The following is a 13,248-nucleotide window of genomic DNA, read 5'->3' as shown; positions in this document are numbered from 1 at the left end:
GCTTGAATGAGGCCCACCCACAATGAGAAAGGCAGTCTGCTTTACTTAGTCTGTTGGTTCAAACGTGCAGCTCATCCAGAAACACCCTCAGAGACACACCCAGGATGATATTTAACCGTGTAATTTGGGCACCCCATGGCCCAGTCAAGTGGACACATAAAAATTAGCCATCACAGGGGGTCACAGTGGCTGCCAGTAAATACCATTGATAATAGTGATTCATCTCCCTGCTGGTTTATAATACTATTTACCAACCTTTTTATGCCCCACAATATTTTTGAATGTTACGAAGGGACTTCTGAATTTATAATGCCATATTTGTCACTTAGGACGTATTACAAGCAACAAATTGTAGCATCAAGCCCTGGTACAAGTTGAATTGGAAGACAGAATTAGCCTATTTGCTCTCTTCTTTTAAGCTAAAGATGGAAAAACACAGCCACATGAATTTGAGTGGCGTAAAGGTTAGCTGCCTACAAGTTTGCTTTACAGAAATGAGGCTCTGTTTGAGAGTAAGAGAACTCTCCATTTTAGATTTATGGTTCATGCTGCTTTTTTACCCAAAGAACATAAACGAAATATGGGCAGGTTGGATGGTTATCCATTTATGCACTGTTAGTTCTCTACTGCTTTAAAATTTTTTATTATTTGTTCCTCAAAATAACTGTGATTCCTACCAAACCCATGGAATAATAAACAGGCCACCTGTTAGCTGAAAAATAGTCCCATCTGGGTCCTTGCCAAGAGATAAACCATAACAGCAAGAACTCATCAGTCTGTGACAGCTGAGAGTGTTCATTAAATCTCATTTGTTGTGACACTTTCTGTTGCTTTTAAATACAAATCCAACGGCTTTGCCCCTAGCACAGCAGCAGACTGGCTGTGATTCTAAAGTGTAATGGTGCAAAGGTAGGAGTCCAGCATTTTGTGCTGTTAGCATTTCACCAGCGCAGACTCTTGGCTTATTCTTCTGTCCCACCTCCCACCCCTGTAGGACCTTTGTGTTGGCATTGGAGACTATAGCAGAAGAACTCTAGGGCAAGGACCACCCTAGAGAAGAGCAGTGGACCCCAAGGTGCTTTGGAATGAAGCTTAAATTGCTCTGGGCTGTGATTCAGTGAGTTCTTGATAGTTTTGCTAATGAGCGTGGACCAGCTCAGACTGGCTTCCAAAAGTCAGTTCCTTCTTAATGGACTTTGCCACTGTCAGAGCCTCGAAGCAGTCTGTTGAGTTGAATGTCTGCTGAAGTAGACATCCTGAATGTTTCAATGATAATATCTGCCAGATTGACATTTAGTCTGTGCTTATTATTTCACTGAATTTTTAAAAATTATTTATTGTCTTATTTAACCCTTATGACATGCCTGAGAGATAGGTATTATGTCTGTGTACAGGTAAGGAAACTGAGGCCTAGAGAGGTTAGGCTCTCTGCCCAAGGATCACAGAAAGGGACAGCTGGGATTTGAGCCCAGGTGTGACTGCCCCACAAGTCCCTTCATTAAGCCCTGCCTCACTTTGCTTCCTGGTGGCAGCACAACAGTGTCATTAACTGCCACAGACAACAACTTAGGCTGTGTAGCCAAGTGTAAGTGCTGCAGGAGCTGAGGTCCCACACCTGGCTCGGAACCCTGTCCCACCACTTCCAGCTGTAGGAACCTGGGCAAGGGACTTGACTGCTCTGAGCCTCACTGTCTCCATCTATATAGTGAGTCTCCAAGTAATTGTGTATGGAAGACACCAAAGAGGAAAGGTCATCATCCAAGTTGACCCATAGGGGAAGCTGGTGGTTTCGTCTTGTACTGAGACAGGGAAGATTGGGAGAGGGTGGCTTTGTGGGAGAAAATCCGGAATTCCTTCTTGGCTGTGGTATGGTTGTAATGCCTAACAGATGTCCAAGTGGCTTTGTTGTTATAGCTATATTGTAGGGAATGAATGGTATAATGTATATAAAACGTCACAGGTCCTAACAAGTAGCCTATGATCAGTAAATGCTGAGGGCTTTTTTCAGCAATAATAAATAGTATTACTTTTACAGAATCACCACTCATTTTGGATGAATAAGCTTTGTGAAATATGTTCAATAAAATTTGGTTTTGTGTGTGCATGTGTGTGAAGAAGCTTTGTTATTTAAGTTATGGAGAATATTCAGTGATCAGAATGAGATAGCTTAACAGACCTTCTCACTAAATCCTCAGGCCCTTGCTGTTTACAGAAACAGTTTTCTGTCCTGATGTTATATTTCTGATGTGTGAATGTGTTTTAGAAAAAAAGATGTAACTGCACCATATCTCTGTGCTCAGTGGTATAGTTTTTTAGTTTTGCTGTTACAAATCTCTACTTCTAGAGGGTAGAAATTGAGCTTGATAACATTCTCATGATGTGTGAGTGCAGGCCCGTCCTCAGTGCTGCAGAATGCATTGAAGTAAACCTGATGGGTAAGGCTTTTGTGCACCTTAGGCAATTTAACTTAATTTGTTTAAAAGGTATTTTGTCTTCACTGGATAGAGCATCTTTTGTTAATGTTCGATACTATATTTGAATCCAGGCTGGTGAACTCTCTTTCAGCACTGCAGGATACTAAATGATTCCTCTCAGACATTTATGTAGTATGGTCTTCTCTGGAAGAGACTGAAATTCATGCTTTCATTCCTTTTCCAAATTAAAATTCAAAATTGTAAGAGTTGCATTTTTAAAAGCAGGTGAGGTCCAATTCAGGTTTCCCTGAGTTCACAAACGTTGTCTCCCAAGTGTTGAGATTTGCTTGAGCAGAGCTCAGCACACATTGAAAGTTTTCTTAGAGCTGAATGGGTCTTTCAGATAATTCCAGCTGTAGATTAGTCCCTATTAGACAAAACTTGAGAACTATCAGGAACCTACTGTGAGACAGTAACCAGCCTACTTACTCACTGCTCAGGAAAATACCACTTTGGGCTCAGTCAACAAGGTGCTAATTTATTGGACAATTACCCTGTGTCAGACCCAGCACTAAGTTCTGAATATAGCAGTGAAAAAGACATTGTTCCTGCTACTTAAAGCTTATATGGACCTCAGAGACCAATACATTTACAAATAAAATAAGTATAGCCGTAAGTGCTTTAAGGAAATAAATAGTATGCCATGATAAAGAATAACGCTTGTTGGAACGTGAAGGCTTCTCAGCAATGTGATATTTGAGACCTAAAGAATGAGTCCAGGCTCCAGCCAGTGTAGAGCTGGGGGTGAGCACTGGAAGGCACAGCTAAGGCATGGTGCCTGAGATGAGGAGAAGCTTATATGCTCTGAGGTAACATAGGTAGCAGAAGGGAAAGCAGAACAAGCAGGGGCATGTGGCACCAAATCAGACTGTTAAGGCAGGCTGGGGAGAGATGACCAACAACGATAAGAAGTTTGGAGTTCTTTCCAATGCAGAGGTAAGTGATTGAGGGGCTTTTAAGCAAGGGAATAACATAGTGTGATTAATGTTTTAGAAACCACTCTGGCTGCCCTGTTGAAAGTGGATTTCAGAGGAAAAGGAGTAGAAGCCAGACTAATTAAGAAGCTTTTGCAGTAGTTCAGATGAAAGAGGATGCTGTTTTGGACAGGGCCTGTCAGTGACAATGGAGGAATCTAGGTGGGTAGATTCAAGATGGTTTTCAGAAATAACAGGATTTGTTATCAGGCTAGTATGGAACGCAAGAGGCAGAAAGAAATCAAGGATGCCTTCAAGAGAACTTGAGGAGTGAGGGGGGTCATACTATTTTCTAAAACTGGAAAGATGCAAACAGAAGAATGTTTTGTGGGGGGGCAAATCAGGATTTAGTTTTGGCAGGTGAAAGGCCTCTGAGACCTCCACGTGGAGGTGTCAGCTAGCCATTGGAGGTAAGTGTGGAGCTCAGAGAAGAGGTCTAGGATGAAGAGAGAATTCGGGAATTAGCAGCACAAAGGTGGTATTTAAAATAGAGTGCAGGTAGAAAAGAGGGTCCTGAGTTTGGATAGGAAAGAAAGCACCAGCAAATGAAATGGAAATCAGGTGTCCACAGAGGTAGGAGGGAAGCCAAGAGAGCGAAGGGCACACCCTGTGGGAGGAAGGGGTTTCAGGAAGGAAGGGTTACTTGGCATGTCACGTGCTGCTTAGGTGTCCAGGGAGGTGCAGGCAGAACATGTCCTGTGTCCATTGTATTTGGCAGCTGAGAGGTTGGTGACTTTGACAAAGCGTTTTCAGAAAGATGGGGACAGAAGCCAGGCTAAAGTGGGAGTAAATGGAGGTGAGAAAATATAGACAATATGTGTAATGACTGAATAAATAAAATGTGTTTGAGAGGATTTGCTAAAAAGGAAAGCAGAGAAATAATAGCTGAATAGCTGAGAGAGGGATTGGCTTTAAAGGAGTAGGTTTTTGGTTTAGGGTTGGTTGGTTTGCTTATGAGAAATACAATTGCCTATGTATGTATCAGAAGTAATGTTGAGAAAGAGAAATTAATGACTGATGTGGGAGAGGAGATAACTGAAGGAATGTCTTGGGAAGGCAAGAGGGGTGAAGATTTAAAATCTGGGCCTTCCATTCTGGTCTTAGAATTAATTCAGTTGGACAATAGTCAGGTACGAAATTCTGTGGTATTGATTGCCTGCAATCTCCTGGTTCAGACGAGCCCCCAGGGGAGGCTAGCTTATTGATGAGAGTTTCTAGACGATGGTAACACTTCAGTGGGACCTTGAAGCATGAGCAGAGGTTGAAGGGACAGTAACACTGATAAAGAGAACATATGGGAACCAGCAGAGTAGATGGGGACTTGCCTGCAGGGAGCTCCCCTGATTGAAGGAGCACCGTCCTGTAGCATGAGTAGGGGGACAATGGGGGTCACATCAGCCAAGACCAGAGAAGGGCTTTGGAATACCAGGCAGAGGAGACAAGGTGCTGTAGTTGGAGCTGGCTCTGCGCTTGAGCAAGCAATGAGATGATGAAAACTGTGCAGCAGCAGAAAGGAAGTTGTAGCCACCCATGGGTGCCCAGACAAGGAGGGGTCCCTGGGTTAAAAGGCTGTGACTCTGTAACCTGGGTCTGAAGTTCCAAGTCCTCGGGTAAGGGTAGCAGCGGTGGACATGGAGAGGAGGTGACACATACAAGCACTGTTTAGAGGGGAGAACTGCTAGGATCTAGTTGTCAGGTTGGCTCTAAAGGACAAGGGAAACAGAAGCAGAAGATGGCTTCAGGGTTCCCAGATGGAGAGTCTGCTGATGTCAGGAGTAGTCAGGACTTGTGAGATTCAGGTAAGCAAAAGTTGTCCAGAGTGTTAAGGAGTCCGTGCTAGAGACCGAGTCCTTTCTGAGCCGAAAGGCCCCTGTCCCTGCCTGTCCGTGTGGGGATGTGCTGAGGGGAGGGGCAGGGGTGGCTGGCAGTCCCGAGCCTGGAGAGGTGGTGCCGCAGCCCAGCACTGGGGGGATGACAGAGACAAGTTCCAAGGTCTCCTTTCTTGGCATGAAATTTACTTACGCTATTTAAAAACTTTTCTAGGAAAATACAAGTCCAGCATTCTGTCTTCTTAAAGATTCTGTTCTGTTTTAAATGTTAAAAATGAAATTGGAGAACAGAGAATTTAATCCTTACTGTAGTGTATGAAATATGATGTTTCTTCATCTCTATTTGACCTGCGATTCTGCCTCCCACACCTCCTCCTCAGGAACCCCTCACTTAGTCTTCCCCACGAACCACCTGCTTTCTTGGGGGTTATTGCTCCCGATCTAAAGAGGCTTTCCGGGTCAGAGAAGGTCCTCCCCGCGTGGGGACAGCCCCTCCGAGCCCTACCACAGACTCATTCCTTCCTAACAGCACTGTCCGCCTGCTGCAGCAAATCCTTACAGCAGTCAGGAAGCATTCAGAGTTTTGCTGGTGGAAAGAAGAGATTATTAAGGTCCCTGAAGGAGGAGGAGGAGGGGAAAAAAGCTCAGGCTTTTGGCTCCTGCCCTTGAGCTGTAAATTCTCAAGGACTCTCTCACAGATCTCCTGGAATCGCTGTTGGGAATCCACATTCCACTGGAGAGCAGTGTAGGGTTATCAGAGTCATTTCTGAGGCCTTCCCCCCCCTCCCCAAAACCAGCTCTGACACTTTGAAAAAAAAAATTAAGGGTAAAAGTGCAAAGTAAATCTCCATTTTAGTAGTGTTGTTTTTTCTTACTTGGCACAAAAGAAATTAGATTTCCCCAGCTGGTATATCTAGAATTTCTTTTCTCTTCTACATGTGCACAGATGCACACAAATATACACACATGCATATACACATACACCTCAGATGTGCTGGGCTATAATTTTCTGAAGCGGACGGAAGTACCAGCCGTGTTCTTCGGGACCACCCTACCTTTTGTAAAGTCAAATTGCTGTAACAACAGCAAATGGAATTGGCTATTGCCTGTCTGGAGACTTCAAACCCATCATGTTGCTTTAAAGAATTTCTAAAAAGTTATCTTTTCTCTTTCCTTCCAGAGGGCCAGTTGAGAGTGGATGCCAATGTATCTGTGCATCACCCTGGGGAGCCTTTGGGCATTCGAACTGAAGTGAAGAATCTCAACAGTGCCAGGTTCTTGGCCAAAGCAATAGGTGAACGTCAGCTGTTAACTCCAAATGCACCTCTTGTCTCAGTTACCTATTGCTGTGCAGCAAGCCACCAAATCTTAGTGGCTTGTAAAAGAACCATGTCAGTTTTCACAAGCCTATGAATTGGGTGTTTTGTCTGCTCGTCCTGCCTCGGCTCATTCATGTCGCTGTGGAAGCTGGCAGCTCAGCTGAAACAAAGGGTCTAAGATGAACTCACTCACAGGTTGGGGCCCTGGAGCTGGGCGACTGCTAGGCTTCTCTGTCCACACTGTCTGTCTGCATTTGCTTGCCTAGCCTGCGCCTTCTTAGTTGGCAAAGGGGCATGACAACCGAAGTCTCGGGGCTGCATGAGTCCTAAGCTCTAGAAATCACACCGTGTCTCTTCTGACACATTCTAGTCAAAGCCTATTGAATTCAAAGGAAATTCAAAGGGAGGAGAAAGAGACTTTATCTCTTGATTGGAATATCTGCATAATAGCTCTGTTTTTCCATTTACCACATTCTTCCTGACCATCCTGAACTTCATGAAATTGTATTTGTTCATTACAGACTAACCATACTTTGACCTAAATGGTTAATATGTTTTTCTGCATTTTACTCTTTTTACTAATAGATTGCATGTGCCTGTGTAACCAGGTATTGGTCTTACTGAGCACACACTTGTGGGTATTGTAGTGTTGACACATGTATAATAGTTAAAGTAAAACAGGTGAGCAAGAGAAACGTCTGGGGTAGTCCCATAGAAATTGCTGACTATGACTGAGGGGAAGACATCTCAGAGGATTAAAAGTATTCTTTAAAACCAGAGGTCTCCAGAGACAGAAGCAGGAGGGAAGGGGCAGAGTTTAAAGTACACGCCTTCCAGGGCACATAGAGCAAGGGCAGCCAGGTACGTCGCTACAGGTAAAATGTTTAGTAGAGTCCTGGGTCTTGTTAAGAGGAGTATCAGAAACAATACAGAACAGATTTTCTCATCTTGTCTAAACTGTTATCCTGAACTTGAAATGATCAACCAGCCTCAATGAAGACATTCTGAGTCTAGAGATTTTCAGGAAAAAAAGCATTAAAATGGTCAAGGGGATACTCTACAGGAGAGGACAGGTAGGGGAAGGTTCCCAGGTGAAGACAGACTAAAGAGGATGGACTCTTCTGTCTCTAAAACCATCTGTTTTGAAGCCATGAAAAGTTAGGGAAACTGTTAGAGCCCAAGTTTGTGAAGGAGAAGCTTAGAATGAATAGAAGGAAGTTCCACTTTACCTTATAGAACATAAGTGTTCAGGAACTCATTATGCTAAGAGTGATGGTAACCTAAAAAACAAACAACAAGATTTTCAGTAGGTTCATCCATGATGAGTTATAGAGGAGACGCCTGCCCGTTTCTGGCTGTCCCTCATCAGCCTTTGTGCTGTGAAGTTCCCTTTGGAGCAACAGTCTGAGACAGAATTCCACCTGTGGTCTTGGACTGAAAGAACCAAAACTCTACTATTATGGGCTTAATTCTCCAAGCCTGTAATTTTTCCACCCTGTTTTTCTCCCTGCCTGGGGCCTTTCAGCCATCATGTCATGTCAGTCAAACAGAGCATTGATGTGAGAGAGATGAAGGGTAAAAACTGACACATTTGGGTGTGGCTCCTTCTTGCCAATTCAGATAGAAGAGTTTGGATTTGGACAAGGAAAGATGGTGCTTCCCGGGGTGGGGAGTTAAGGGGGAGGCTAAAGCTATTTCCATAAAGAAGCTTGGCCGTCGTGGCTGTGTTTTGACTGCCACAGTCTGCCTTGTTTGGTGGTGAGAAAGCATGACACAGAGCAGTGGCCCTTAGTTGTTGGGGTCATCTGAAATGATTTGAAAATATAATGAAAATTCTGAACCCCCTCCAAAAATTGTACATATGCACACACCCACATTTTGTGTGTACTTTGAGGAGGTACCAGACCCCCTGAAAGCCCATCCATGGATCCCAGGATAAAAACTCTTACTAGGCTTCAGCCCTAGAGCTGGAGTCACTCCGTCTGGATATTGGTCTTAGTTTTTCTTCTGCCAAGTTGTATAATCTGTTCCAGGATTGCTTAATCTCTCTGAGCCTGAGTTTTCTCAAAAAGTGAGGGAGTGGAGCTTCCTAAATTTAGGCCCTTTCTAGCACAGCTAGTCTATGATGGCAGCAAAAAGAAAGTAGAGCATATAAAGGAAGAATCATTATAAACAATTCTCTTGATTATTTTTTGACTTAAAGATTGAAAAAGATTTCTGATAATTGCTTAACTGAAAGAAAGGAATCTAAATATGATACTAAATTAATTACTGTGTTTTTCTTAGACTATGAAATTCAGAGGCAAATCAAGGAACTTGAGAATGGAGGTGAAATTCTGAATGAAACCCGCTCATTTGATGACAAGCTGGGGTGAGTTTACCACGCCCAGCATCTGGAATACGGCGGGGCGGGGCTTCCGGCGGGGCGGGGCTTCCGGCGGGGCGGGGCTTTCGGAGGGGCTCACCGCAGGCCAGCCCTGCGACCTTGAAGGACGTGCTTCGCTTCTCTGACTTTGGTGTCCTCTCTCGTAAAATTAGGGAAATACTGTGCCCTCCAGGGATATAATATGCCCTGTATGGCTGGTTAGAGGTTGGAACTGAGCCAGACTTATATATAAGTGCTTAGTCGTAGGTCCTGGCCCTTCCCTTGCCTCTAGCTTACCTGCTTTGTGGCAAGAAGTTTTATTTACTTTAATTCTGCCAGACTTAAATTCTACAAATTTAAGCTGGAGATAGAAGAAAGCTTAAGAGCTAGTTGTAAAGGTATGTTTTTTTTGTTAGGATAAGTTTGACTAATTTTCTGACTCTGAATTTTGATGATTTTAAACTTTTAGCTGAAGACTGAAAAAAGCTCAAAAGGCTATAGAGTTTGGGCTGATTAAGAGCTGGAAACATTGAAGCAATTTCTTTTCATTTTTAAAAAAATTATTGTTCTAAACATTTCCCTTTCTTTAATGTTATTTTTTAATGTAGTCATGTAAGTATCTCCCCATTGGGAGGCTGAAGAGCTTGAATGTGCCTGTGTCCCTTATCAACAGGGGAAAGCCCTTTCTGCCAATAGTGCATGCAATGTTTGCTTAATGTTTTCTTATTTCATTATCATAGGTGCACTGTCCCGATAAGAGACAAAGAAGGAAAACAAGACTACAGGTGGTTACTCCTCTTGTCAAAATACCATTGGGGTTAAGGGCATATTTCAAATCTACTTACAGATCAACATAGTGATCCTGGATAGTTTTGGGGACCCAGTTGTTATTGTGTGATGGAAAATCCTGTCTTCCTATTTTATGTGTATATGGAAAGACAGAATATTTTTTTTATTTGGTAGCCTTGGAGGGCCTTATCTGAAAGGATTCAACTCACTTCTGTGTATGAGTTGTTATGATTGTGCAGAATGGGGCCTGCACTGGTCTTATTATATTCAGTTACAAATTCAGTAATACACTGAAGCTCCTTGATAAGAAATGAAAAAATAGAGGTGTATGCATTAATGGCATTTCCCTTCAAACCTTAGGTGATAACTATTTAATTGGTAAATAATTAACTAAACAATTGGTAAACAAGTTGGACTTAGTATGAGATCCATAAGTAAAACAATAATGATAAGCTTAAGACAGATTGAATATTTCATTTTTTTTCCACCATTGAGTTTAACAGATGGCAAGGAATGAAGTTTTAAGCAACAAAGTTGTTGAAATTAGCCCCCCTTTCCTTTGTGAAGCACAGGAAGATGTAAGTGAAGCTACTGCTGTCAGTGAGGAACAAATGTAGCATTGTCATCTGGGAAAGAAGCAGCCCACTGACCCTTAGAGTGAACGTCATCTCAGGGACTCCACTCGTGTGTCTGTCAAAGCCAAGATTGTTTTCATTGCTGTGATCTTCTAGATTCAGTCTGTCCTGCCCAAGAACAATCTGTTCTCCACGGTTGCCCCTACTCTGTTCGTGCTGCTTTCTTACTGAGCATGGAATTTGGCTTTTAGCTCAGCCAGTGGCTTCAGCTCAATCCTTCAGGTTAATGGTTAGGATTCAGGAAACCTCCCTTTGGTTCCCTCTTGCCTTCAGAATTCAGACTGATTCAGCATCAAGAGGATGGCTACTTGCACTTCTGATATATCATCTGGAGCCACCATTTGTTGTCCATTATCCTGCTTCTGCATAAGCCCTTTGACAAGCATAAGCAGATAGAAAACATGAGATGCTGGAATACAACAGAGGGTAGGACAACTTTGTTTAGTAAGCTTATATGCAGTGGTGCAGCTTCCACATTTAAAAAAAAATTAGTTTTTAGAGTAGTTTGGGTTTACAGCAGAATTGAGTGGAATTACAGAGTTCCCATATACTCCTTGGTGTATACCATATACTGCCCCAGCCCCACAGTTTCCCCTAGTAATATCTTGCATTTGTGTTTGTTGTGGTATATTTGGTACAACTGATGAACCAAAATTGATACCTTATTAACTAAAGTCCATAGTTTACACACCAGGGTTCTATCTCTATGCTTGTATATTCTATGGATTTTGACAAATTGGTATACATAGATCTACTACTGCAGTGGCAAACAGAATATTTCACTGCCCTAAGATCCCCCATGCTCCACTTATTCATCCCTCCCTTCCTCACTCTCCTTCAGCTTCTCCACTTTATTTAGGCAAAATCTATTCATTTCTACTTCTCAAGAAAGGTTTCTTTTTCTTTGACTTTCCATTTTTTATATGAATACTGCTAAAAATAGTGAAAATTTTTAAATGAGGAAAAGTCTTCTTTCTTCCCAGGAATTGTTCTCATTTGGTCTTTTTTTCCAGCCTGTGTCTTTATGAGTATATACTTTATGCACAATTAAAAATCACAGGGTGGCGTCAGCCCTGTGTTGTGCCCTTTTCAGTCGTCACTAGTTGATAAGCACTAAGTGTAACAGCTTTCATGGTTTTGACCTGCGGTTTACACTTGTCCAAACAAAGACTAGTTCCTGGAAAACAGGGAGAATTGATGCTATGGGATATTAGAAAATATTTGTAAGTAACATGGCATCAGAACACAAAACTTTGTGCTGGTGATAGGTTCTCTTTTTTTTCCTTAATAAACCCAAACCTTCTGAGTCAGGCCCTGTCTCCACTCTCTGCCCAGGTTTATGCCTGAACCCAACCTGCCTCCGCTGATCCTCTACGACACGGCTTCTCTGCCTGCCAACGTGGACCCGCAGCAAGTGATCAATATTGACTGGATTCGGGAGCAGCTGCCTGAGCTCCCCAGGGTGACAAGGGAGAAGCTCACCCAGCAGTACGGGATGCTGCCAGAACACAGCTTCACCTTACTGGTAAGTACTGATCAGAGGCTGAAAGGACCCCAGCTCGGCCGCTTGGGGGATGCCCTGCGGGGGGCCAATGGAGCGGGCAGATTGCTTCAGTAGGACAACAGACACTTCTGAGCAGAACAAGGCAAGAGAACTTTGGCTCACTGCCTTTTGTGGTAAATGTTCCTCAGAACCCAGAAGAGGAAGCACAATCTCCTGTCAGCCGTTCCTCCTGTGTAGAAAGGAACAGCTGCTCACAGCAGCCGTGGAGGCTTCTTGAAAACAGTCCAAACGTTATGGATGCGTGTTTTCCCGTGTGTCTGCAGGACAAAAGGAAATCAATGTATAGGGTTTTCTAGATGTCTAGCAGTATTGAACCGTGACAGGGGCTGGCAGGCAGTTAGGTTCTCAAAAGCCAGCCAGTTATTTTACCGACTGTAGAAGAAAACATTTATTCCACTCTGAAAACTCTGACTGAAAGTACCCGTCCCTTGGACTCTCGGAGAGTCTAGCACCACTGAGACCTGCTTGGGGATTGTCCGTCCCTCTCAGAGCTGCTTGGGACTTCGCAGTTTTCTTCCTTGTGGCAGCACTGAAGTGGTACTGAATCCGTGAGTGGAGGATTTTGTCAGCTTGTCTCCCACTTGGCTGGGAGGGAGGAAGCAGAGAGTTTTGCTGCCGCCTCTTGCAGGGACTAGGTATATGCCACACTCATCTTTTGGAGCAGCAGACTCTGGTGGAAACTCTGGATTTTTTGCATTTTAATGTACCAATAATAACTATATTGAGATGTCAGAATATACATACTTAGACATGTATGTATGCAGTTCAATATACACAGCAACCCAGCCATTTCTGGTACACAGTAGGCCACTGAATGCTGACTAAATGATTCTTTATCTTCTGTAAATCAGCTAATTTGAAAAGTATCTAGAGAGTCTCACATCAGAGCTCCTCTTTCACTACCAATAATGCTTAGGCATGATCAGTTATTTTCTGTACTACCTCCTGTGAGCTGCCATTGTAGCTTATTCACACCCCTGTGATGATCATATAATGTATTTTAATTACTTATTAGTGTATTTTGTTCAGCACCTTGAGGAAAGGACTGTTTCATCCTCTTGCTCTCTGTTATTGAACACAGATTAGCACATCACCTGTGCTTAGTGCCCAGTCTTTGCATGAATCAGTCAGCATCTCACACAGGACACCTTTTAACCTGGAGCCTCTTACAACTCCATGTGTTTCTCCTAGGTTGACAGAACAAAACTGAGCTGTGGTCTTATACATCTTCCCCACCATCTTAATCACTTGAATTTCCAACCACTTGAAATAAAGTCCAGACTAAACACTAAATGCTAA

The 13,248-nt window shown here is 43.1% G+C and overlaps 1 protein-coding gene across 11 annotated transcripts in view; it reads left to right on the top strand.

The window, feature by feature from the left end:
• Positions 1 to 13,248, top strand: part of GATB (glutamyl-tRNA amidotransferase subunit B) — a 93,310-nt gene that overhangs the window by 42,508 nt on the left and 37,554 nt on the right. For 10 of the 11 annotated variants that reach the window (XR_005025300.2, XR_005025299.2, XR_008994450.1 and 7 more), the window contains 4 exons: positions 6,458 to 6,571; positions 8,883 to 8,967; positions 9,702 to 9,746; positions 11,721 to 11,910. Coding sequence is in view for 6 of the 11 variants with exons in the window: in XM_036887889.2 (XP_036743784.2) it covers positions 6,458 to 6,571; positions 8,883 to 8,967; positions 9,702 to 9,746; positions 11,721 to 11,910 (434 nt within the window). In the remaining 5 variants the exon portion in view is untranslated. Of the gene's footprint in view, positions 1 to 6,457; positions 6,572 to 8,882; positions 8,968 to 9,701; positions 9,747 to 11,720; positions 11,911 to 12,077; positions 13,098 to 13,248 lie in introns of those variants that run through there. The other variant, XM_057494399.1, reaches the window with a different exon arrangement.

The sequence above is a fragment of the Manis pentadactyla genome, chromosome 1, assembly GCF_030020395.1.
Source record: "Manis pentadactyla isolate mManPen7 chromosome 1, mManPen7.hap1, whole genome shotgun sequence".
NCBI lineage: Eukaryota > Metazoa > Chordata > Mammalia > Pholidota > Manidae > Manis > Manis pentadactyla.
This window is presented reverse-complemented; position numbering and strand designations above follow the sequence as displayed.